At 43.3% G+C, this 26,408-nt stretch overlaps 1 protein-coding gene and 1 pseudogene across 2 annotated transcripts; one reads left to right on the top strand and one right to left on the bottom strand.

Moving 5' to 3' along the window:
• LOC133024817 (tripartite motif-containing protein 16-like) lies at positions 1 to 2,772 on the top strand (annotated as a pseudogene).
• On the bottom strand, positions 2,493 to 26,138 carry msraa (methionine sulfoxide reductase Aa). 2 transcript variants are annotated; one of them, XM_061091786.1, is made up of 6 exons: positions 25,854 to 26,138; positions 15,111 to 15,179; positions 14,554 to 14,673; positions 10,936 to 11,040; positions 10,194 to 10,300; positions 2,493 to 3,457 (listed from the first exon to the last, which is right to left on the bottom strand). In XM_061091786.1, the coding sequence occupies exons 1-6, from the start codon at positions 25,990 to 25,992 to the stop codon at positions 3,287 to 3,289; spliced, it is 711 nt and encodes a 236-aa protein (XP_060947769.1). In that variant the 5' UTR covers positions 25,993 to 26,138; the 3' UTR covers positions 2,493 to 3,286. The 2 variants fall into 2 exon arrangements, with proteins under 2 accessions (XP_060947769.1, XP_060947770.1); XM_061091787.1 differs by lacking the exon at positions 25,854 to 26,138 and adding an exon at positions 23,430 to 23,864.
• Positions 26,139 to 26,408: the final 270 nt, after the last annotated feature.

Raw genomic sequence — 26,408 nt, 5'->3', positions numbered from 1 at the left:
AGAGAAAGATTCTGCTGTTCGATCTGTCTGAATCTACTGAAGGATCCGGTGACTACTGGCTGTGGACACAGCTACTGTAAGAGCTGTATTAACACCCACTGGGACAAAGAGGAGGAGAGAGGAAGCTACAGCTGTCCTCAGTGTAGACAGACCTTCACACCGAGGCCTGTCCTGGAGACAAACACCATGTTAGCTGATTTAGTGGAGGAGCTGAAGAAGACTGGACTCAAAGCTGCTCCTGCTGATCACTGCTCTGCTGGACCTGAAGATGTGGCCTGTGATGTCTGCACTGGGAGAAAACTGAAAGCTCTCAAGTCCTGTTTGAATTGTTTGGCCTCTTATTGTGAAAAACACCTCCAGCCTCATCTTCAGTCTGCTGCATTTAAGAAGCACAAGCTGGTGGAGCCCTCGGAGAAGCTTCAAGAGAACATCTGCTCTCGTCACGACGAGGTGATGAAGATGTTCTGCCGCACTGATCAGCAGTGTATCTGTTATCTCTGCTCTATGGATGAACATAAAGACCACAACACAGTTACAGCTGCAGCAGAAAGGACTGAGAGGCAGAGAGAGCTCGGGCTGAGGAGACAAACAATCCAGCAGAGAGTCCAGGACACAGAGAAAGACCTGAAGCTGCTTCAATAGGAGGAGGAGGCCGTCAACGGCTCTGCTGATAAAGCAGTGGAGGACAGTGAGGAAATCTTCACTGAGCTGATCCATCTGCTGGAGAAAAGAAGCTTTGATGTGGAGCAGCAAATCAGATCCCAGCAGGAAACTGAAGTGAGTCGAGTCAGAGAGAGACTGGAGCAGGAGATCACTGAGCTGAAGAGGAAAGACCAGGAACTGAAGCAGCTCTCAGACACAGAGGAACACAACCAGTTTCTACACAACTACCCCTCACTGTCACCACTCAGTGGATCTACACACTCATCCAGCTTCAGGATCCGTCCTCTGAGGTACTTTGAGGACGTGAGAGCAGCTGTGTCACAGGTCAGAGGTCGACTACAGGACATTCTGAGTGAGACAGAGACAAAGATTTTACAGATTGTGTCTCAAGTGGATGTTTTACTGCCACAACCAGAGCCAGAGACCAGAGCTGACTTCTTAAAATATTCACAGGAAATCACACTGGATCCAAACACAGCAAACAGACGTCTGTTATTATCTGAGGGAAACAGAAAAGTAACATGGATGAGAGAAGATCAGTCTTATTCTGATCACCCAGACAGATTCACTGATTGGCCTCAGGTCCTGAGTAGAGAGAGTCTGACTGGACGTTGTTACTGGGAGGTGGAGGTGGGGGAGGGAGGAAAAGTTGGTGTAACAGTCACATACAAGAATATCAGCAGAGCAGTTACCTCACTTGAATGTGGATTTGGATTAAATGATGAACCTTGGATGTTATATACTAGTGTAATCAGTTATTTCTTTCGTTACAACAGCATCTGGACTAAAGTGTCAGGTCCTGCATCCTCCAGAGTAGGAGTGTACCTGGATCACAGTGCAGGTGTTCTGTCCTTCTACAGCGTCTCTGACACCATGACTCTCCTCCACAGAGTCCAGACCACATTCACTCAGCCGCTCTATGCTGGAGTTAGGGTTTGGTCCCGAGCCACAGCTGAGTTCTGTAAACTAAATAGACTTGAGTCATTAAAAGCTGTGATTTAGATTCTGTGTTTAAATCTTTAATTTCTTTTGTCTCCATGTTTGTTGATCAAAGTTCGTCGTGGTGAAGTTTCTGCTCCGCACAGATCAGCTGTCAATCACACACTGACCTTCCTTTATCACACATATTTAGTTCTCACTTTTTAAAGACAGAAATCTATAATTACACTATCATGAATGTGTTTGAAATAAGTAATGTTGCTGTTGTTTTCTCATTAGAACCCGAGCACCAAGCGGTGGGAGGCCCTATTGTATTTTGAAGGACTTGCATTTCCATTTTGGGCTTTTTCAGGGGAAAATTGCTGTAACTTCGGTTTTTCGAGGTTCAACTTCCCTCAAACTACATGTGTGTAGCAACAGCCCCAAGTTGTGGTAACATTGTCCAATTGACACAAAATTGCTCACGCTACATCAGAGGGTCTACTTGAGCAGATCTATATGTCTGTGCGTAATAATAGTGATGGCGCCACCTACTGGCAACAGGAAGAAAGCTTTGTTTTAAAATTATCATTAAATTTACATGAAATTTTCACATTGCGATAGCATGGACCGTAATGAGCAATAAGCAGGCAAGGATCGACATCACGTGACAGACGCAGGAAGTGAAGCGTTTATCCTTGCCGCAGGGCGCAAAACACATGCAACGCAGAGACGTGCGCTTGGTCATCGATCGCTCTCTCCACCGACCACTACATGCTTCAATGTGCGGGTGCTCGGGCCCGTTAGTGCTACAACGTAGCCCTAGTTTACGTTGAGTTTTCTTTCCAAAATGCAAACGTCAAGTTTTCACAGGTTCAAAAATCACGAGTCAGGAATCAGAAAAGTCAGTGAACAGCTTTGAGAAGATTTTAATGCTTTAATGATGAAAACTATGAAATTAAATCAGTTTAAAAGAATAATATCATAAAACAAGCTGAGAAAAACAAATCAATATCTTCTTCTGGAGCTCAAACCAGAGAAAAGATGACATTTTTGCAGAAAGATGGACGATATGACGTCTCAAAAAAGTGTCGCCCTCTAGTGGCTGGCTGCAGTATGGGTTATAAACCCTGCCGCCTCCATGTCAGCAGATGGGACATTTAAATAAATGTTTTGTGTCATTCCAGGTAGAAAGTTTGGTTATTTGATGATATAAGAACGCGTCATGATTGACACACTTCGTCCATTTTATTTATTTACATTCTAAAGGTTGCATTTATTTTACAATTCACTCAAATATACTGTCAGGCACTGGAATAGTTAGTTTACCTGTCAGTTCAATCAGAAAGAGTTTGGCGTTGAGGCGCTGAACTCGGAAATATCCTAAACCACCGTGGAGGCTGACGCAAGGCATATCAAGTAATGGATATAAAGTAATAGATATCAGGTAATGGATATTGGGCCATTGTTCTGTTTGAAGAAGCCTCCACACTGGGAGGGCGTGTCCCATGTGTCTGAACTCGCTCGCTAACGTCTCTTCTTTCTTACTTTCACCTGAAGACGTCAGAAACCAGCACTGCAGGTTCAATGAAGTCATCACGTTTCCACACGTCTGTTGTTTTCAAGAAGATCGAGTCGAAGCTAAATTAAATTTTTTGCATTAGTAAGCATTTTAAAGCCTTAAAAGATCCCTGCCACTGTCCATCTAAGTCTTCTTCTTGAGTCCTATTGGGCAGGAGACTCCGGTTCCGCCCATGCCACAGTATCCATCAGGGTTCTTGTTCAGGTACTGTTGGTGGTAATCCTCAGCGTAGTAGAATGGCTTGACTTCGGCTATCTCCGTTGTGATTGGACCGAAGCCGGCCTTCGTCAGAACCTGGAAGAGAATCACATGTCGCCGTTAAGCGTTTGAATTTCAAATGAAAACAAACACAGGAATCCGGATTGTGACTTCCAGTTGGACGACACTTTTCAGGGCTTCACACTGCAAACATGAGATGGAATTCATTTGGTTATGAGAAAGCACGTGTGTTAAGACTTTTGACTTTGTGCCTCCTGCATGTGTTTTGTTATTCCATGTGTTTCCCCCTGTCCTGAGACTCCGCCCTCTGCTGCTTCCCGCTCTTTGTCCCCCTCACCTGTTCCCTGTCATCACCCTGAGTGTTTGCCTCATTTGTTCACCTGTGTCTTGCCTTTGTTCCTCCTTCTATATAAGTCCAGTCTTTCTGTTGTCCCCTGTCGGATTGTATCGTTTTTGCCTGTGAGAAGCCATGCCAGGATTCTGAGTTTTTGAGGTCTGTTTATCTGGAATGTTATTTGACATTCTGATTTTTGATCCTCTTTGTTTTTTCCCTTTTTTGGAATTCTGTTTTGCAAACTATTGAATTGATTTTTCTGTTTTTTGCTCCTGTCATTTTTGCCTTTTTGGATCCTTGTTTTTTTTGCTATTTTTGAAATAAATTGTATTTTTTGCATCTTGGTCTGCGATTGGGTCCTTACTCTGAGAAAGCCTAACAACATGTGTAGCTGCAAGCAGTGTGGCACAAATACACACTATACACACACAGACACACACATACGCGGAAGATCAGTTGGTGATGACACTTTCTCCTCCTAGAGATAAAAAACTACTAAACCAGATGGCGTGTGGGTAAAAGACGAAGAGAAATGCACATGAGAAAAAAAGACACACACACACACATACACTTATGAATGTTTCATTGCTGGTGGAAGAGTGTTTCTGTGATTTTGTGCACGTGTGCATGTTTACAGCAGAGTTGTATATTTAATCATGTTGTGGAGCTGAATTGGTTTTGACATTTACACGTTTTCCCTTTTAGGAGCCGACCTGCTGCTCGGAGTCTGTGCACGATACAAAGAAAGAACAGTTTCTCTACCGAAACCCACTCTGAACGCTGGATATTACCCATGATCCTCTGCTTCCTAAACCTGAAGACCTGCTGCTGTAACAAATCCACCAAACTCTGCTCAGAACTCTTCATGTTTTAGCAGTTTCCTGCTGAATATTGGAGATAAACTCTGGTTTTTAATAACTTCTGAGTCTTTCTAAATGATCCACAGTTCAGCTTTACTCTTCAACATCAGACTCACTTCAACAAGCTGCTGGTTTGATTATGACAGACAGTATGTCAATGTAACAGGAAACACTTTAATACTGTTTATGCAAATATAGATTTGTGCATTTGTCATAGAGTAAATGTACAGACAGGTTCAGTGTTAAATGGTAGGAATGTTCTCAGGCAGTTTGATTTGGAATGAACTCCTCGAGGGAAATAATAAGAAAAAAGTTCTGTGTATTTTTAGTACCAAAAACAATCAGGCCCAAAGCTGTGATGGGTAATTTCACACCTTGGTGCCTCTAATAGTTAGTGAGAGCTAATTGTTAGAAAACCCTTTTAACTCCATTGACGTCAGCGCGCGGAAGTTGTTAAAGAACTTGTCAGCAAAGAAACCCACAGGGGCGGCCATGCTTTAATAGCAGAAAAATACCAAAGAGACGAAAGCTGTAACGTCGGCGTGTTCGTCTTTTAATGGACAGAGAGTGTCTGCCCCCCCGCTGCTTGATCCATCAGCTCCTGTGAACACTTCCCACCGTGACTCTACTGACACCACAATTTAATTTGAGTAAGTAGTGTGAAGCTGGAGCGCAGCGGTGAGTCAGGACAGGATCTGTGTTTCTGTCTGAGCTGCAGTTTGAGAATCAGGCCAGAGTTATGATATTCAGAAGGATAATTTATACAAAGACAAAGACAAGAGACATTTAACAGAAGAAAGAAGAGATAAAATAACTTGTAATGGAACCAAGTCAAATCAAATTACAGTAGAACGAGAAAAAGGCCAAGTGAGACTCTTCCGAATCAAAATGTGCTCATATTTAACATTCCACTCTGTGTGTTAACTTTCATAGGAATTCACCCCACAATTTCTGAGAAAATAAAAGACAAAGCTGGCAACTTTTTCATTATGGCACCACTACAGAAGATTTAATTATGTTTGAATGTATTCCAGAGACAATTGAGAATTGGAAAATAGAAAAAATTAAGGATTTCTCATTACCACGGTGTGAATAATTAGTTAAACTTAAATTCAAGCAACAAAATAATTTTTTAGTTGTGGCAACGGAGAAGTAGATTCTTATGGCGCTTGACAAAGAGGACATCACTGAGAAGATGTCAGAGTCCAGTGAGTTACTGTGTCTCCTACTTGTTTAGTTATCTACAGAGACACTGTGGATAATCTCCTCTTGTCTCTGAGTCTGAGAAGAACAACTTCAGAAAACCATCCAAAGAAAGTTTCATCCACTAAAGTCTGCATGTAGGAATAATGGGAACATTCACGTAGACATTATCAAAACCTATTACTGTGATAGGCTGTTTCTCATTGTTGAGTTAAAGAGATTTTAAAAGGCGCCCGGCGGCGACTACGCAGGAGAAGTTGAGAAAGAATCAACTTTGTGCAAATGTCCTCTGACGCAACGCGAGCCAGCCAATCCCGCTGGTTTGATTCCCAGAGAAGCTGAGGCAGAGCGGGTGCTCCGCTCTACGCTGATCCACAGTGAAGATACAGGATCGTCAGGCTTAGACGAGCTGGGTCACTGTTGTGTTAAAACACGTGTCGAGAGCTTTTCTGTCTCTGGAAACAAGTGTCGTACGTTTAAATGATCTACTGAACAAAGCACGAGCACAAAACTACAGATTCCTGAGAGAAGATGAGGTCAAACCAATAAAGAAGGGTGAAAAGTCCTTGGTCAACAGGAGGAAGTGGAAATGGGTCGTCCATGAACTGAAGCATATCGGTCTTCTCTCATCTTCTGGACGACTTTTCAGATAAGATCAAATCTACTGATCCCACATCAGGGATCATTTTTACTTCTCACTTTTCACTTTTGGAGAAATTGCAGGACAATATGTTCCTCACTTCTGGATTTAAATGTTTTTCTGCACATGGAAGCTTTAAAGCGTCTATAACCTCCACAACTCCGGACGTAGCATGGAGCTAATTGTGATTTATCTGCCAAATAATGAGTTTGGTGCATACAAAACATAAAGATGAAGGTCATAAACATAAAAGAAGCTTCAGGAGTCATTTGACAAAACTGACAGTTCCTGGGTCGTCCTGATTGAAAACCTCTGTAACTGCTGTGAATCCAAGTAAACTGCGACAACGGTCTTTCCAGAGCCTCCTATTATTCTAAAGGTGGAAGCATTAACACATTAAAGTGGACAGTCCCTCTCAGATAATGAATATAAGTGGCTACAGGCTATTTAAGTGGAAACTAGAAGCACCGACTTCAATCCATTGCTACCTGTGATACCCAGAATGACTGCATTCTCCATTATACTGCTCTATAATGGCCTCCGCACACACATCCTCCCTTCTGCTGTGTTAGCAGCCGGCTATAAATGCATAATTCACATCCCATCATTTGCATGTCAGAGAAGTAGATTGCTCATTTGGAATGCAAATTCCTTGACTGCGCTGGTGAAGCAGGGAACACGTGAACACGGGCGATAAGCACCCGCGAGACACGAGGAGAGAGAAACAGGGAACAAGAGGAACAAGAGGAACAGAGGAAAGGTGAAAAGTGCCTGAGAGGGATTTTCATAGACAAAGAGGAAAAGGGAAGCAGAAGAGAAGCAGCTGTTTGGTGCCGGGGAGCAGAAATATGAACGTTCACCGGAGGAAAATGTAGCAGGAGAGAGAGAAAGAGATGCCAGAACAATGAGTACACACTGCTGTAGCACCCATGCTGCACCCACTGAGCAGGCACACACTATTACATAAAGGACACACACACACACAGACACACACACACACTTCTTCCATCTGCCGTTTTAGATGCAGTGCACACCCTAATGATGGGTAGGAGGCAGGAGAAGAAAAGGGAGGCTCCTTTCATGCTGCAGACAACCGCCAGCCGCCTGCAAGGTAATTATCTGCAGTGCTGTTGTACCTCACACACACACACACACACACACACACAGACACACACACACACACAGACACACACACACACAGACACACACCAAATTCCCCAATCACTCTCTGCGTGAACAATACAATCAAGCCAGGTGGCGAAGTCAATACCCTGACACCAAATTAACCACACTGCTCCCTTTCTCTCTCTCTCTCTCTCTCTCTTTTCCATCCTCCGGCCTCCCTCCATCACCTTAACTTCCTCTCTTCCTCCTCCTCTTCCATCTCTATTTCACTTTGTCCTCTACATGTTCTCAGTCGGGCGTATGAAACGGGGCTGGAAAGGAGACGTGGAGAGAGAGACTCCGAGGATCAGAGCGGATATTAATGAGGATTCAGGAAGTGACTGCTCGGTGCGTCCTGGGAAAATAATCCTCTGTGCTGTGATGCATTTTACATTTTCACTTTGTTTGGGAGGAGGAAGAAGAAGAAGGAGCGGCCACTGCAAAGAGTCGACCTGTGAAGGCTTCATCCTCTGGAAGGATGAGCGTGAACTCACTTTACATGTCACCATACATCATAAACCCCCGGCTTCTCCATGTTAGCAGAGGGGACATGAACCAAACTCAAACCTTAAAGTACACATATGAAGAATGCTTTCTCAAAGAAGGTGTCTGTCCATTTCAGTCGTTCCTATCACACTGACGTATGAAGAAAGCAACATTTCCAGGTCGTCTTCTACGCTGCTCTGTCTTCATCCTGACATATTTCTATTCTTTTTGGTTTTGTGTCTGTAAGAAACGCTCCCACGCGCTCGCTGTGAATCCTCCAGAGAATCTACAGCCGCAGCGATTGGTCGAGCGGGAATCCAAACGTGCAGGATGGCAGCGTTTCGAGTCCGGGGATAATTTGGCTTAGCTCCTGGCTGGTGGGAGGGAGGACAGAGAGCTGACAGTTAACGTATCCAATGTGCTGTATGGTGTAAAAATAAGATCAGAGAATGTAGTCTCTGTAGAATTTTAAAGAGCAAAATGGCGGCGCCAGGATCTGAGATAATGACTTCATTTCCTACAACGGCAGGAAGTGACTATGAAATGTCCTCGTGGTTTCTGGCACAAAGTCGTCATATTTGTAGGAAACACGATACCGACGACCTCAGAGCAAACACAAAGTTAAGAACATTAAAAAGACGCCAAAACATAATGTGAACAAACCCGTGTGTGTCTGTGTGTGTGTGTGTGTCTGTGTGTTAGTTTTGCAACTAAAGCGATTTTTGTGGAGGACAGATTTAAGGCCCAGATGGTTTGGCATGGAGTGCGTTTGCTATAGGCCAACACGCACACGCACACACGCACACGCACACACACACACACACACACACAGATGGGAGAGGGTGGGGGAGGCAATCTGGTGAGGAGAGAGAAAGAGCAGAAACAAAACACAGAGCGGTTCTGATGGAATCGACGAGGAGAAGAAGAATCTTTCCGTGGACTGGTCACAGTTTAAAGACAAATAGAAATTGTTGTGAGCATCTGTCAATCCACGAGGATCTTGGATAAGAGCTTCTGGCCATAGCGAATCAAAACACAAACACACACACGGACACACAAGTACAGACACAAAGCTGCGAGCGTCACAAACGATGCAGCGGTTCGATCTTCCCTCAAAGGGATGAAACAAATATACGAAGCTGAAATTGTCTATAATTAATGGAAATAATAAGAGTGAAGATGTTTAAATGTTCACAACACCTGAAACTTAAGTTTAAGAATATTTATTAATATCCTTTCCCTTAGAACAAGTCTTTTGTTTCCTGGTGACCGAGCTTTGAACTTTGAACGAGTCAACTTTTCCTTTTCACTCCACTCCCTGTACTTTCCACCTGTCAGCAGATTCCACATCTACACCAGTGTCTCGGTCTCTCAGGGTTCCTACACGTCCCCTCCTCCTTTCTGTTGGACACGTGTCTCCGCTATAAATGTCCCACTTAAATACTGAGGGCATTTATAACGATCCAATGACCGAGCACGTCTGCATGAAATCTGCACTTCTGCTTTTATGGTTTCACGTCCGTTAAGAGGAGCCTGAAGCTCAGAACCGGGATTCTGCTCCGAGAGGAAGAAGTGCAGAGAACAAAAAGACCAGACTCCACCAGAATAGAACGGGAAAAAGAATAGAGTTGAATAGAGTAGCCTCTTCCTCGTCAGTTTCCATGGCAACAAGCCCTGTTGGTGGCATGGTGGTGCAGAAGTCTCAGCAGGAGAGAGAGTTCGAGAGAGGGAGAGGTGTGTGTGTGTGTGTGTGTGTGTGTGTGTGTGTGTGTGTGTGTGTGTGTGTGTGTGTGTGTGTGTGTGTGTGTGTGTGTGTGTGTGTGTGTGTGTGTGTGTGTGTGTGTGCGTGTGTGTGTTCACTTAAAAACAGCATATGGGTATATATGGCGAGTGTTACATGCACATGCAGACAAATCCATAACATGTCAGTCTCCATCTGCTGCCATCAGAAGTGTCTCTGATGCAGACTGATGGAAAGAGAGAGAGGGGGGGAGGGGGGTGCTGGGAAATGGACTCAGAGAAGAAGAGACCGATTAAATAGAAATGGATGAGGAGTGGACAGGAGAGCAGCTGATGATGATGATGATGATGATGGAGTGATTAACAGAGGAAGGACTCGTCTACCTGCTGGTATTGATCTCTGGAGGCCAAGGCTTCCTGCAGCTGCAGATCTGTGTAGGTGTAGATGCCGGAGCGGTACGTGGTCCCAGAGTCGTTCCCCTGACGCATCCCTGAACACACACACACACACACACACACACACACACACACACACACAGACAGACACACACAAGTTTGAGGATTTGAACATGAGGTGCTTTCATCCTGGCAGAGAGAACATCACATCACCTGGAAACAGCCAGAAGTGTTTCCAAAAATATGACTCGACAGTCCTGGCAGAACCGAACCGGTTTTTCTTTTTTCCTGTGATCTGATCATTTCATCATTTCATCATTTTATCATTTCTCTCTCAGCTGCTCGGCCTGTTTGGTTGGCTCAACACTTTTAGCCGATTTCTAATTTCTGCCTCCAACGTATGAGCAGACAGCTGATCTGGGTTCATCAGAAGTTTCTTTACAACATAACAATGTCTGAACAACTTAGAGGGAAAGGCAAAGTTCTTTGTTTAGAACATTTCAATAGGAAAACAATAAGACAACACAAAACTACATCAGAGTGCGAGGGTTGCTGAGTGAGGAAAACAAGATTTCAAGAGTAACGGCCAAATTGTACTATAACAAAGTGGCAATTTTACAACATTTTTCTTGATCTCTCAGTGTTTCTTCTCTTCAGTTTAACTCTAGTACTCTTTCATAAAAGTACGTGTTAAAGAGAATCTTGTTTTAAAGCACAGTCTCTCTCTTACCTTGAGTCGGGTTGTGGTTCTCCCAGAAAACCTTCAGCAGGTCGGTGAAGCTGATCCGCTCGGGATGGAAGACGACTCTCACCACCTCGTTGTGGCCGGTTCGACCTGCACAACAAAAAAACACACGGGTTTAATTCCACTGAGTTCAACGAGTAAATCACGTCACAAACATTTCAGTGTGGTGTCATGTATTCACCAGAGTAAATTATTCTAGCATGTGTTTTAAATAGAATGACGGGCTGATATTTATGATGCTTATTCTCGTGACTCTCAGACATTCTCAGAGAGTCTTTCAGTTGTTTATGCAAGTAGGTCTTCCCTTGTTTGGAAGGACCTTTGACCTAGAGAATGACCTCTGGCCAGCAAATGGATGGAGGTGAAGGGAAGATCCTTGACCATTGTATTTTCATCTTCATGTACAAAACATGTCCTTATTAGGAGGCCTTAGGTGGGATGACATGTTACCCGAAGTCGTGGGTGGAACTAACCTCTCTATATAATGTGTGTTTGAGCACGGCCTGTCAGACTTTCACTATTGGCTTGTGATGTCTCCAGGTATACCATGGTGCCCGTCTGACCTGTGAAACTTCTGTGTAATAAAGATTATTATACTTGTAAGTATTGGGTCCGCGTTCCTTACCTTCACCATCAACTTCTACAACCACATCAACCTCTCGGCTGACCAGAAATACACTTCAGTGGTGAACGTCAAGCAATTGGAACGAGAGAGATGGTCTCAACTCGAGGTCTTTGATTGATCTCACATAACAAAACCTTCAGCTTCTATCTCCTCTTCAATAGTTTAGTTTTTTGTCTCAACTTCCTGCAAATGGTCCGAAGGTCTATCCCCCAAAAAACAGAAGGTTTCCCTCAGTCGTCGTTGGGAGTATTTTGGTGTATTATTGAATTCAATCCAAACGGAATCAGCTGAGAATCAAGAAACAGAAACAGGCAGCTTCCCTCAGAAAGGTCCACGTGATCCACGCGGCTAATTGTCACGTTAGGAAATGATGAGTCGTGCAGACAGACAGCAGCTGGTGGCGTTAACGAGTTTGACCCGTCACGCTGAACCTCGTCTCCTCCTCCTCCTCCTCCTCCTCCTCCTCCTCCTCCTCCTCCTCCTCCTCCTCCTCCACTCACATCTCCGTCACTCGCTCTCCGTCTTATTACTTTTTTAATATCAGGACTTATGGATTCCTTCGGTAGATATTGGGCGAACAGAGACAAAGCGGGCGGTCGATATTAAATGAATGCCTCACTGGGCCGATCTCACAGGAATAAATTCATCTTGGACAGGATGAGAAATAAAGTGGTGGTTGGAACCGAAATATAAAAATAAAGCTGCAGAGATCCTTCGTCCACTTAATGTACATTTAACTGCAGTTGTCTTATTATTATTCACTCTATATAAATGTTGGAATGTAAAGGACTTTTTAACGAGTCTGAACTTTGTTTGGACATTTAACTTGATGTTTCCTGTTTCACTTAGAAATGACTCTGTCTCATTATTGGTTTAGTTTCACGCTGCCTGAGGTTCAGATCTGAATCTCATCAGTTTCTATTTTCCTGCCAGCGGAGACGTTTACCTGTCAAAACAGATCAAATATTCTAGAAGTTTTATTCTGACGTTTGCACTTTGGATCCTGAAAAACCACAACTTCTCACAGATAAAGTTAAAAAAGAAAATGTAGTGAAAGCTCAGACTCTTCACAGAACCAGGTGTACTAAAACTTTTTTGAGTTATGAAACCTGAGACTCAAAACAAGTCTTTTGTCTTTTCCTCTCTTAAAGGGGGGGGGGGTGTCAGGGATCTATTGGCAGAAAGGAAATATGAATTCTCCAAACGTTGGCAGAGCAAAAACCTGTAGAACCTAAAATAATAAGACTTCCCACCCTTGTAATCTTATTTTATTCAGACAATATTCCATGTCTTTGTGTGAGTCTGTAATATATTGTTTTGCATTGCATTTATAGTCGATTACTATGATTAGTGCAGTTTTAAGATTCGCATATAAATATAAAATAAAGACTGAATTTACCATTATTCAAGTGTTTCTTCCTTTTCCTTGATGACAGAGCTCATCACGAATCATTTTAAATGTTTTTTTTAAATAATGTGTTGTGTGTGTGTGGACGTGGAGCTTGTGTGTTGTGCGTGTGTAAATATTTAGCCAACAATGAATATTCACATCCTCATCAACATCTTCTGTTTGTTTCTCCTGAAGACGTGAAGGTGTGAGAAGCAGCTGATTTCAGCCAAGTTTCCATTTCCATCACTCTGCCAAATCACTGTGTTAAACACACAACACACGTCCATCTTTCCTCCAGCGGAGACTCGCTCTGTTCTTCTCTTCACCAGGAATAGGGTTGCAAAATTCCAGGAATATTCAAAGTTGGAAACTTGCCATGGGAATTAACGGGAATAAACGGGAATATACGGGAATTAACAGGAATAAACTGGAAATGTTGTGGGTAATTTATACTAACTGTATTTACCTTGTCATATACAGACATAAATATAAACATTTTGTTTTGTCATAGGCTGATTTGAGCCCTGAGGAAACTTTGGGCACTTGACTATATGCTTCTGCATCGTTGTGTCATTCTTAACATAGGTCTTTGCACAGTATTTGCAAATGTACACAGCCTTTCCTTCTACATTGGATGGGGTGAAAGGTCTCCACACATGAGAGAGTGCACGTGGCATTGTTCTGTAGAATAAGATGAGAAAAAAGATTGTAAAAAAACACTAATGCAATGCCAGAGATATAAATAGTTAGCCAAACAATTGGAATCGTCTGTGAAAATATTTTACAATTGATGGATAAATGAATGGAAATAGGCTAGATGAACAGATGAACAATCCTCAATCAGCATGCTAATATATTTTCCCAGTAATATCATGGAAACTTACCTGACTAGTCCTTCACTCTACAGCAGGCCTCAATAGCCCTGCTGTAGAGTGAAGCATGCTGGGAATTATCTGTGCATGTAGTGGAAGAATGCACAGTGGAGGGTTGAAACTCAACGTTCCATACATCTTTAAAATAGAGTTTTGAATGATGTTTTTATTGCTCAGCGTTTAATTTGCGTATTTTAGTTTTTTTTTCAAAATTCCCAAAATTCCCTAGCTAAACTTCCCATGGAAAGTTTCCGGAAATTTACCGGAAACTTTCCGCCCCTTTGCAACCCTAACCAGGACACGAGACTTTTCTATCAATGAATCAACTGAACCTTTCCCCCGGTTTGACAGAAACTTGTTCTGTGAGTGTTTGAAAGAGTAAAACTAAGTTAGAGAGAGAGACAGGCGGGGGGTGCAGGTCTAATGATGGATTCATTACTGGCTGGAGGAGTCGCTGGGAGGTCTGGACACGCACCACACACACAGACACACACACACACAGACACACACACACAGTCTGCTCAGAGTGGTCAGGCATCAATAGCATCCTAATCCATGCCCCACTATAATAGGGCCTCGGGGGAGAGAACGATTCCCTGCTCGGTTTATTTGTATCTTGTTTTCCACAATCTATTGACTCTCAGTAGAAAACACAGTGTCCAGCACACAGTGTGTGTGTGTGTGTGTGGGGGGGGGTGTCAGTATGCAGACTCTACCTGTGCAGACCTCCCTGTAGGTGGCGTTGGGGGTGTATCCTGCAGAGTAGCCCACTTGGGTGGAGTAAACTCCCTTTTGACTCCAGAGCTTCCTCTCGGCTCCCCAGAAGCAGCCCATGCCTTCAAGAGCAGAAAGGAAAAGTCAACACAACGACACAAAAACACTATTTAACAGACAAGAAATTAACTTATAACACCAATAAGTCGGAGTTGGAGTTCCTCTCCCTGGAAATACCAATTAGCTGCAGCTAAGTTATCTCAGTTGTCTAGATAACCACGACGACTCTAGTAGCAACACACACACTATCCCGAAGGAAGTGTTGTGTGAAGTTTTGGCCGAGACAGCCGGGCCTGAGGCGACTGTGTTGGGGCGAGCGTGGTGGTCCCGGGGGTTCGGACCACACAGGGCCGGTATCTGGAGCGGTTCTAACGGTGTGGGCGTGTCCGTAGAGAGGAAGCATCATGACCCTCCAAGGTCAAAGACAGTTTAATACACCAGGTGGCGCTATGAGCCGTGTTCAACCCGTAAATGTGATTTTTGTTTAAAGGACACTTACCGAACATGACCATCTCCGTCCCCTCTGGGAAAGGTGGGATGGTCTTGTTGCCGTTGACGTCATGTTTGGCTGCAGGAGAAAGTAAAACAGAGACAGAGGTTATGAACATGAAGCCAGGATTAATAATCTATGACGCTTATCTTTTGAGGGTCAGTATGTGAAAAGTGAAGATAAGAGCTGAAGGTGAAGATATAACACGAGAGGGAATGACGATTTCCACGTGTCACTGTCTCTCTGAGCCGGAGAGAACCAGGCTTCACGCACCTGTTTTTCCGGCTGCCGTCTTTTAAAGTTGTTGTATAAATTATACACAAGCTCGGTTTTTTAATCAAGAATAGAAACGTGTTATCTCTCCCGACTCTGTAATGAAAGTACAGGAAGTTCCACAGAGGTTTGGATTCTCCCACACACCAAATGACTGATTTGGGGAAAGCACATTAATAAGCCGTCGTCTGGGAGGAGCAGCGTGTTTCAAACAAACATTTCATTTTTAATGAGCCTGCACCAGCAAAACAAGAAAACACAAACTACAGCACTGACTTCACATATGGGACACACACACACACACACACACACACACACACACACAAGCTGACCCACTTAAACAGTGGTGAGCAGCTCTGCATAATTTCATAGCAGCTGAATTCACTCCAATCAGCACAGAGCCAGAGGTGCATGAGACCATGTGAGGCCACCCAGCCACCTGGCTGCGCTAACACGCATCAGCGTTCTAACATGCTGGAGGCTGTGTGTGTGTGTGTGTGTGTGTGTGTGTGTGTGTGTGTGTGTGTGTGCAGATGGCTTGCTGTACAATGCAGTGGGGGAGGGACATGGATTAAAATAAATGAAATGGGCTAGAGGAGGACGAGAATGAACCCAACATCTGGATCCTCCCTCCTTACATCCTCCCGCTTCTTCACACACACACACACACTCACACACACAATCTTTATGCATGGCAGCGTATTTGTCACGAGGGGCAACATGCCTATAGACAAAAGCAGCCAGATGGGAAGTGGCAGCCAGTCGGCAGCGCTTCAAACACACAAACTGAAAAAAACATAAATCTGTAATCAGCAGTCTGAATTTAACATTTTGTACAAAGCATGACTTCAACTCGGAGAACACAAGCACACATAAAACACACACAGACACACACGTTGTATGATTCTCTGAGTCGTATTTGTTATTTTGATTACGGCGTTTCATCCGGCAGAGTCAGTGTGCGACTGACACACACACACGCACAGACACACACAGACAGACACACACAGACACACACACGTTAGCGGAGCTGCAGCTTCCGTGATTGGATGTCGGGGGGGAAACGACTGCAGCTCCTCACCTTCAGTCCCTCAACAGCCCGTTCACTTAGCCTCCGTTGTACATTGTGTTACTATTGTTAGCTCTGTCAGACTGAACACACAATGTGTTGAGATACACCACATAGAGACAGAGGAGGGGGGGGCGGGACATTAAAAAACATTTATTTTAAAGAAAGATGAAGTGATGTGCAATCAGAATCCATCAGAATTTAAAAGGAAAAAATTAATTCTGCCTTTTTTTGTAACATCTGGTGTAATTTTCAGGTTTTTGACCACACATTTCATTTAAATGGCCTTGTTGTTCCAAATATTTTCATTTTAAACGTGAAAAATCAAGATATTCATACACATTCTGTCTTTTCTAGTCCTAATAGCGGTGCAGAGAAAATATATAAAACTGTTTTCAGACACATTCTATAAAATAAAAGCACGATAAACCTGCTACATCTCCACGATTTCAACATGAACATTTTAGATCCTCCATCTTATTACTGGTTCAGATTCTCCTCCATCCCCCTCCTCTCACACTACTGCTCCGTGTGTGTGTGTGTGTGTGTGTGTGTGTGTGTGTGTGTGTGTGTGTGTGTGTGTCTGTGTGTGTGTGTCTGTGTTCCTAATGGCTGCCTTCAGGGACAAGCGAAGGCATGTTCATTACTGGCTTCACACACGTAGATACACACTACACACAAACATATATATATATTTATATACACACACACACACACAGATAAACAATTTAAATGTAAATGTCAGTGGGGAAAGACAATAAGTCCAGACAGAATACTAATGAATGTAACAGCCTTCTCTTTCAGTGTGTGTGTGTGTCTGCATGAGTGTGTGTGTGTGTGTGTGTGTGTGTGTGTGTGTGTGTGTGTGTGTGTGTGTGTGTGTGTGTGTGTGTGTGTGTGTGTGTGTGTGTCAGTGTGTGTGTGCATGGAGGAATAAAACACAGGTAGGTGGTATGAGAAGATGCAAATCAGCTCTGTCATCTATTTCCCTCTCCACCTTGAAACGTATGTAAGATCTGAAATGTTTCTTTAGATTAAAACTGTAGATATTACTGTGGAACACACACACACACAAACACACACACACACACACACACGCACACACAGCTTCTTTTGCACACGGCTAACCACAGCAGAACTGGATGATAATGAAATGAATAAAAGGTATAAACTGTGGAATACGAGGCGGAAACTGTGGGAAAATCATTTGTAAAACACATGAAATAAAGAGAGAGAGAGAAAAGATAAAAAACCTCAACAACCTTATCTGTTCCTTTAAACACACACACACACATACACACTCACACACACACACAGTTTATATACAACAGCATTTTTCTGAAAAGTAATTATTTCAAGCTTCTTTGAAACACCGGTTCTCATAGTCGACTTCATCTCAGAGGGAACGATGACAACGCTTCTTGTTGATTAATTGAATTATTGTGTGTGAGGCCGAATGCATGTGTGTGTGTGTGTGTGTGTTTATGATACTTTCACAGCATTCTTTAAACCTGCATTACAGTTTATATAATCCCACAAGATATAGAAGATCTATTTTTCTCTTCCTGAGCAGAATCAGCTGTAGAAGCCAGTTTGTGACTGTTTTCAATTGTCTTCAAAATGGCAGTGAAGAGCAGGGAAAGAGGTTAGAAAGCACTTCAGGACACTCACACAGCAAGCCACTTCTATCTGGGTACACTGTGTGTGTGTGTGTGTGTGTGTACGTGTGTGTGTGTGTGTGTGTACGTGTGTGTGTGTGTGTACGTGTGTGACTAACCAGCCTGCCTCCCAGACTCTTCTCCAGCTCCCTAAATCCTGTCACAATAATAAGCCTGATCACAGAACAGGCCTTTATTCATGGTGACATCTGTGGCACACACACACACACACACACACACACAGACCCACACACACACACACATTAGTGCTGCTCTATTTCAGCTCAGGCCTACATGTGTGTAAAGGCAGGCAGAACTGCTCCAGAATCAGCCAATCAGCTCTCAGCGCTCTTCTCCGCTTTATCTCCACATCCTTTCATCACATCCTCCATCACTTTTTAATTTTCTGTAGCGAGACCACAGAAACCAGAGCAAAGTGATAAAACACACAACCAAGACTAAATGAACGGGTCAGCAGTGAAGTTGTGTTAAAAAAAAAACTGGCATCGAGCTTCATCATTACCAGGATTATTGATTCTGAGAATTTGCATCTCAGAGATTTATTAAGGTTTGTAAAGAAAGAGCTGAGGTTCAGTACATTTCTCTCTATCAGGGATAAATCAGCATCGTCATTCTGAGCACACACACACACACACACACACACACAGCTCACTCTGAACAAAGTGCTGAGTCAGGATGCTGCGTCACAGCCCGTTTCTATTTGTACATTTTCCTAAAAGATCGACACTAACGTTGAGACGGACTCACGGACGAGCTGATTAGAGTTTGGGGGTCAAAGGCAAAGTGGCTCGAATATCAAAAAGCAAAACATCTCAATAATGTCTTGAGGTCATTTGTTCAAAGGTCGTGACCTTCTCAGATTCAGGTGATTGTGACGTTGGACAAAACTATTTCTCACCTTGTATCAACATTATCTTTTCAATTTCCTGAGACAATCCTTTAAAATGTTGAACAAATATTCCCTCATATTGATTTATGATAGACTCAACAACACATGGATGATATCTGCATCCAGCTGTCACTTGGACTCAGAGATTAATTGATTAGATTCCAGGGGTCAAAGGTCACTGTGACCTGCGATGACTCCTGGAATAAAGAGACTGAACCTTGCACCGGCTGAGGTCAAGTTATGTGTTGAAGCCGTTAAAAATATATAATATTGTGCATCAATCAGCAGAATTCAGATGAGTTAAAGTTCAGTTCCCCCCCTCTCACCCCCCCGAGCTCCAGACCTGACAGTGATAAATGAACACTGCAGCTAATGTCTGGCTAGGGGAGATTGGAGAGTCTACACACACACACACACACACACACACACACACACACACACACAGACACACACACACACAGAAAAGATTGCCTCAACTGCACTGCAATTAAATCTCCAAAGTAACCTCCCTCCCCCCTCTCCTCCTCCTCCTCCTCCTCTGTCTCCCTCTCTGATTGCCTGGTTTCTTCATCTTCCTCCTCCCGCCCCCCCCCCCCCCCCCAACCCCGTCCTTATCATCTTCCCATTACATCTCTCTCCTCCACCCGTATCTCGCCCTCCATTTACTTCTCTCTCTCCTTCTCTCCGAGCCTCTAAATCAGCTGCTCTGATTGCTATCGTCATTTTTATTGCTGCCCATCATTACAACCAAATCGCAGATTTCCTTATTGTTCTGCTGCCGACGGCTTCATGAACTCGCCTCGAAAACACACAGGAGGCTCCAGGAAGCTGCAGAATCCAAAATATGCCGGTAGTGGTAAAAGAAACAACTTCCTGAAATGACGAAAGCACGAAACGTTACGCACATACCAACGCCAAGGCCCGACCGACGCCTTGGATTCAATCCAGACACACCACAGCTCACACACTCATGGTGATCCGTCCCCTGAAGGAGCCCGATGGGGAAATCGACAAAAGAAAACGAGGAAAGTCATAAAGTTATATATCTGAAGACCAATGTCGTCTGTATGAATATTAGAATGAAAGAACAAGGAAATGTTTTGGACAATCTGAAGTGGTACATAGCTGTTAATATAGAGATAAAAAGAATGTGGGAAAGTTTACTTTGCCTCAGTTCTGTATTTATTCTCTAGGGTTCACACTGCCTGGAATTTAAAAGTGAACATGAGCACAATGACAAAACTGGACATAGGGAAAAACAGTGTAAAATATGTGTGGACAGAGACATTTCTATCACTCATCAAGTGCCCAATCTGCTGTGGTGCCATCAAACAGAAGCTCAAGACCTACATCTCTTAAGGGAATAAAAAAGAACGCTTGCTGACTTTCCCCTCTAACTTTATAATATTGTATTTTAAAATGAAATGTAGATAGCCTGTTATATATGTGAAGACCAACGTCGTCTGTATGAATATGAGAATGAGAGAACAAGGAAATGGTTTGGACAATCTGAAGTGGTACATAGCTGTTAATATTGAGGTGATATAATATATTGTAATTGTTGATTTTCAATCACAAATACTGACGTCTGTAAATACACACTTAAATATATTTCCCATATTATAACACTCATTCTTGCCAGAAGTGCCTTTTGAGTACTTAATGCTTTATGTACTAATTTCTAGATTTTTTTTTATGACTTTTCATTGCTGTGAGTTCATTCTGAAACGTGGATCCACGACTCACTGATCAGCCACAACGTTAAAACCAGTTACCAGGTGTTTTCATGTGTGTGTGTATCGTACCTGCTGAAGATTAATGTTCATTTCTGACACGCATTTAATGTGTGTATTCTTTTTTTTAAGCTAAAGGACACAGTCACTGTGAAATCCTGATTCTGTGTTTTCCTGCTCAGCAAAGTGCCGGTGCCATAAACTGTATGATAATATGGAATTACCATCTGCTTGATTGACAGCCTTGTGTGTGTGTGTGTCTGTGTGCTTGTGTGCGATCCCCTGAGGGTTTGACTCGATCAATCACTCTGAGCCATTAGCAGTGAGACAGTGTGTGGTCGAGGCGGGGGGGCAGGAAATAGTACTTAACGCACTTTGCACTTAAAAAAAGATGGAGGACTGATTGGCTCCTTTCAGACGTGGAATCTGTCAAATTGTTGGGTTCGTCTGTGTGTGTTCACCAAATGGCTTCCTGGCCTCGGCTCAGAGTTCTGAAGATCGTGGACTGTTGGCGGGGGGGTGGGGGGGGGGCTAAACCTTTCACATGAGAAGAACGTAGCTCACAACAACAGGAAAAGGAGAAGTGTTACCGGAGCAGATCTCAGTGTTAACACCGGTGTCGGCCATTTTCAACCAAAGATCTCAAATCTCGTCTTCGTTGGCTTCTTCTTCGAATGTGGCTCCTCCTCTTTTTCATCTTGTTGCGTATTAGAAATGTGGTCAACACGCCCACTTCCTGTGAAACCTGCTGTATTCTAACTTTCTATCCGACGGGAGCTGGTGCCGTTGCCATGTGAACCGACATGTTCACGACCTTCAAACTCTCCTGGATTGTTAAGTATCCCTGTCCAGTCTCTGTTCCCTGGTTTCATCACAAAGTCTCTGTGGATCTTCTGGGTTTAAACGTTAACGCTGAAGATCCGAGTGCCGACTCACTTCGACTCTCAGCCTCTGTTTCCCTCCATCTTTTCATCTCCACCCTTTCTCTACAGCTCCTCCACGTCACGCTCACCCTGTCAAGGTCATCAGACCGTGGTGTAAACAACAAAGAGACCCGCCTGATGGACTCGCACACAAACACACGTTCATTCACTCACTCGTTCATTAAGTGGCATCCCTCTGTGTCGTCATGGTAACGGCTGTGACAAAAGGTGGATGGATAGAGAGCCAGTTCCCGTCTGAATCTGATATCGCTGCTCAGTCACTTTACGAGACTCGTGATGGACGAGCAGATACACAACCTCACCTGGATTCACCGGATCTGTGAGTCTGATACTGGACACCGGGATACTACATCGTCATGTGACTGTTGGGCAGATCCATCCAAGAGAAGGAACATTAATGTGTTTCTACAGGAGATCCCTGAAACCTGGCTGCAGGCTGGACTCTCTCCCATTCAGTGATAACAGCAGGACTGAGTCCAATACTGGTTCTGGATGATATGGCTGATGATTGCTATTATCCAATATGGATTCACGGTGGCATATGATACCAATATTAGGGAGTTACACATTTCCAATATCAATATTTTGGCTGATATATCTTTATTTAAAAAATTGGCAATGATCCCTAATTTGTAATGATCCAACACTCAGTATGAAAACCTCACGTTCTGCGACAGCAAGCTGCAAAAAAATAATGATTCCCACCTGCTCATTAAGAAACCTGCACCGAGCAGCTGCCGCACGTCTGAACACATCTGCAGGAGCTGGTGATGAGGATCAAGTTCACTTCTTCATTAGCTCTTTGCTTCCTCTTCGTCTGGGAGTCGGGGGTGCGGGGGAGTTTCTTTACCTGAGAGTCTGGATCATGACTCAGGAGTTTGTTGAATTGTTTCCATTTGATCTGGTTAGTTTTAGTTTCACTAAAGTTGGGTCCATTGGTCTGGAGCTCGTCCGAAGAACCTTTCACACCCGTTATTTTGATTCAGACTTAACTAGACTTGGCTAGTTTGAGGCTCCAGAACCAATAACTGTGTAAATGTAGAAGTTACTTAGCTATTGAACTCACCATGAACAATGATAGGTAGGTAGAGAGAGAACTGACCAATCAGAACTCGTGTTACTTCTCTGTGAGTTGCATCCATCCTAAAAAGTTTAGTGTGGTGGATTAATAAGATATTTAAAGAATCAATATCAGACTCTGGAAGGTTTTTCACTATACAGATACTTTAAAAACAAAACAATGTATCTATTTGAAGACAATCAGTGAAACTAAATACTAACTGCAGCCCTTATTGAAACCGTTTTGGCTCAGAATCTATTTTTAAAACTTACATGTGCTACTACTTGTGAGTCCAAATATCCCAAATGTTGACAAAGTCACACAAACTTTTTAAAAGAGCCGACTTAGCAAAGTCATTTCCATCTCTTTGGATCTCAAATACTATTTATGACCCGACCATCTATGATTTTCAGTCGAAAGCGTCAAACATTTAAAAGATCAAGAATCACATCCATGCGTGAATTCAAAAGAAACCGAGTCAACAGCAAACTTAACGATATAAAAGCACTGGTTTTCGCTTGACCTGCTTCATAATGTTAAGATCAGTTTAGAGAAACACAAAATTCTCACACCAGGTTTCTAATTCCAAAACATAAACTGATGTCATCCCAAGACACTTGAACACAAATACAAAAGTTTCCAGCAGATACAGAAAGTTCCAACAAGCATTCAGAGACAGACCTCATGTGTTCGGCCTTCCTCCGGCCACAAGTGGAACCGCTGGAGTCACACGTTCGTCCTCTTCCAGGTCACAGATGTTGTTTGGCTCTCAAAAAAAGCAATTCAATAATTTCTTTGTTGTTACTACAAACATTAAAAGGTCAGCTCATGAGAAAGTGCAGCCACGTTGCACAAAATTCAATCGCTCCAATGCGGAATTTCATTTAAAAAAAGGAAAAACGCTGGTTTTGGCTCCTTTTTTTCCTCCGAATCCTTTTCAGAAGAAGAGTTTTTCAGTCCGTCGGTACTTTTCCTTCTTTCTGTCGGAGGCGAGGCGGAGCTCGTCCCCGTCCACCACCACTGCAACTGTGTTTGGACATTTCTTGATTTCCTCTGGCGCTGCAGCCCTGAGCCAGACAGACAAAGGAGGGGAAGCCCTGCCAGGTCTCTGCACTCCAGGCACAGCTTTCCTCTGTGCTGCTTTCTTCGTCTCTCTCGGTTGTGGCAGCGTTCCCGAGGAGCCCTGGCGGCGCTCCAGCATGTCTGCCACTCCGTCTGAACCCTGCAACCGTCCTGATCGTCCTTCCGCTATGGCCCCCCCGCCCTCCTAACCCCTCCACACCCCCACTCCACTCCAGCCAAATCCAAACTATATCCACAAACAAGCCTGTGACTGAAACTCGTCATCTCAGTATTTCCTTCTGTTTCTTTAACACGGATCGGAACACCAACGACTTACTGTTTGTTTTAGTCATGTATCTCTTTATAATGTTAAAGGGCAGCAAGTGTGTGTGTGTGTGTGTGTGTGTGTCTGAGTGTGTGTGTGTGTGTGTGTGTGATGCCCAGTGCCAGGGCAGATCTATTCATCGTGTGCCAGGACTCGGCAGCATCACTTGTAGTGAAGAGGGTTCAGGTCGGTGCCAACTGCCCTGACTGCTGCTGACTTAGTGCAGCAGTCAGAGCAGTGGTCTCTGTTGACACATAAAAAGCTCTCCTGCACACAGACACACTCGTATCGAAGTCATGAGAATAAATCTAGGTCATTTGCATAAATAAATACAATGGAGATGTTTAGTTTGTGTGTTTTCTGATGAACTGGGAGATCAGGTTTGACTGTATTATGTGATTAGACTTACATTTTACATATTTACTTCTTGTTCATGTCTTAAAGATATAAAGATAACTTTTACACAGGGTCCTGAGTATTGTTGTAGTACAATCAGGAGGCTGCTGTGGTATTATATGAGTATTGTTGTAGTACTATCAGGAAACTGCTGTAGTATTACATGACTATTTTTGTAGTACTATCAGGAAACTGCTGCAGTATTACATGAGTATTGTTGTAGTAACATCAGGAGACTGCTGTAGTATTATATGAGTATTGTTGTAGTTACATCAGGAAACTGCGGCAGTATTATATGAGTATTGTTTTAGTACTATCAGGAGGCTGCTGTAGTTGTATACGAGTATTTTGTAGTAACATCAGGAGGCTGCAGTAGTTTTATATGAGTATTGTTGTAGTAACATCAGGAGGCTGTTGTAGTTGTATATGAGTATTGTTATAGTACTATCAGGATGCTGCTGTAGTTTTATAAGAGTATTGTTGTAGTAACATCAGGAGGCTGCTGTAATATTATGAGTATTGTTGTAGCAACATCAGGAGGATGCTGTAGTATTATAAGAGTATTGTTGTAGTAACATCAGGAGGCTGCTGTAGTATTACATGAGTATTATTGTAGTACTATCAGGAAACTGCTGCAGTATTACATGAGTATTGTTGTAGTAACATCAGGAGACTGCTGTAGTATTATATGAGTATTGTTGTAGTTACATCAGGAAACTGCGGCAGTATTATATGAGTATTGTTTTAGTACTATCAGGAGGCTGCTGTAGTTTTACATGAGTATTGTTGTAGTACTATCAAGAGGCTGCTGTAAGTTTACATGAGTATTGTTTTAGAACTATCAGGAGACTGCTGTAGTTTTACATGAGTATTGTTGTAGTAACATCAGGAGGCTGCTGTAGTATTATATGAGTACTTTTGTAGTAACATCAGGAGGCTACTGTAGTATTATGAGTATTGTTGTAGCAACATCAGGAGACTGCTGTAGTTTTACATGAGTATTGTTTTAGTACTATCAGGAGACTGCTGTAGTTTTACACAGTTATACACTGTAGTTATATGTGATATAGTTGAAGTTAAGTTATTTTCTTTGCAGTTATGAACAACACACGTGTCACATGGTATGTACATGTATGACGTCTCTGTGTTTACATACATGTGCTCCCAGCTGCACCGGTTACTCATGCGAGAGGAAGTGGACCCTACAGAGATAAACAAACCGAGCTGTGTGTGTGTGTGTGTGTGTCTGTGCGTCTGCTGCCGTGAGGTCTCTGCAGTAGCTAACGTGCTAAAGCTAACCGGGACTCTGTGGAGCTTCTTACCGGAGACCTGGACGGGGTCGGGCCGGCCGGGCAGCGCTGTCTCCGGTGAAGGCATCTGGGTCTTTGAAGACATCTCTCCCATGGGACCGTTCAGCACGTGGCGCAGGAGCATCCGCAGCCGGGAGGAAGTGGAGACCATGGACCCTGCGAGAGGCTAGCTCCGGTTAGCTTAGCATCGTTACCCAACACCCACTACATGGGCTGTTATGTCACACGTTTCAAAACAAAGTTACACAACCTATAAATAAGCGACACAACTGAAGGTGTCGTGAAGAAGCTCAAAGTCAGACACGGGATGAACCTGGATGACCTGTTGGCTCTGGTCATCCTGAGGAACCAGGAAACTCCCATTTAACTGGTTTATTCTTTAATTAATTAATTAATCAACATCTCATGTTCGCCGAATTAACCACAACATGTTTTTATTCCTCACGTCGCTGGATTCACACGCTTTGAAAACACGGTTCGACCACAGGAAGTGAAATTAAACAAAACTGTGAACTTTTCAAACAGAGTTCGGTTTTGCTGCAGTTTTTATATTTATGATTTAAATTT

Source organism: Limanda limanda, chromosome 18 (assembly GCF_963576545.1).
Source record: "Limanda limanda chromosome 18, fLimLim1.1, whole genome shotgun sequence".
Classification (NCBI taxonomy): Eukaryota; Metazoa; Chordata; class Actinopteri; order Pleuronectiformes; family Pleuronectidae; genus Limanda; species Limanda limanda.
This window is presented reverse-complemented; position numbering and strand designations above follow the sequence as displayed.

What these genes read in the sequence shown, in the direction of transcription:
- msraa (XM_061091786.1), bottom strand. Translation starts at nt 25,992, where the DNA reads ATGGTCTCCACTTCCTCCCGGCTGCGGATGCTCCTGCGCCACGTGCTG. An exon ending in CGACCCCGTCCAGGTCTCCG is followed by an intron (nt 15,180 to 25,853) that starts GTAAGAAGCTCC and finishes TTTCTCCTGCAG; the next exon opens with CCAAACATGACGTCAACGGC. An exon ending in CCAGAGATCAATACCAGCAG is followed by an intron (nt 3,458 to 10,193) that starts GTAGACGAGTCC and finishes ATTCTCTTCCAG; the next exon opens with GTTCTGACGAAGGCCGGCTT.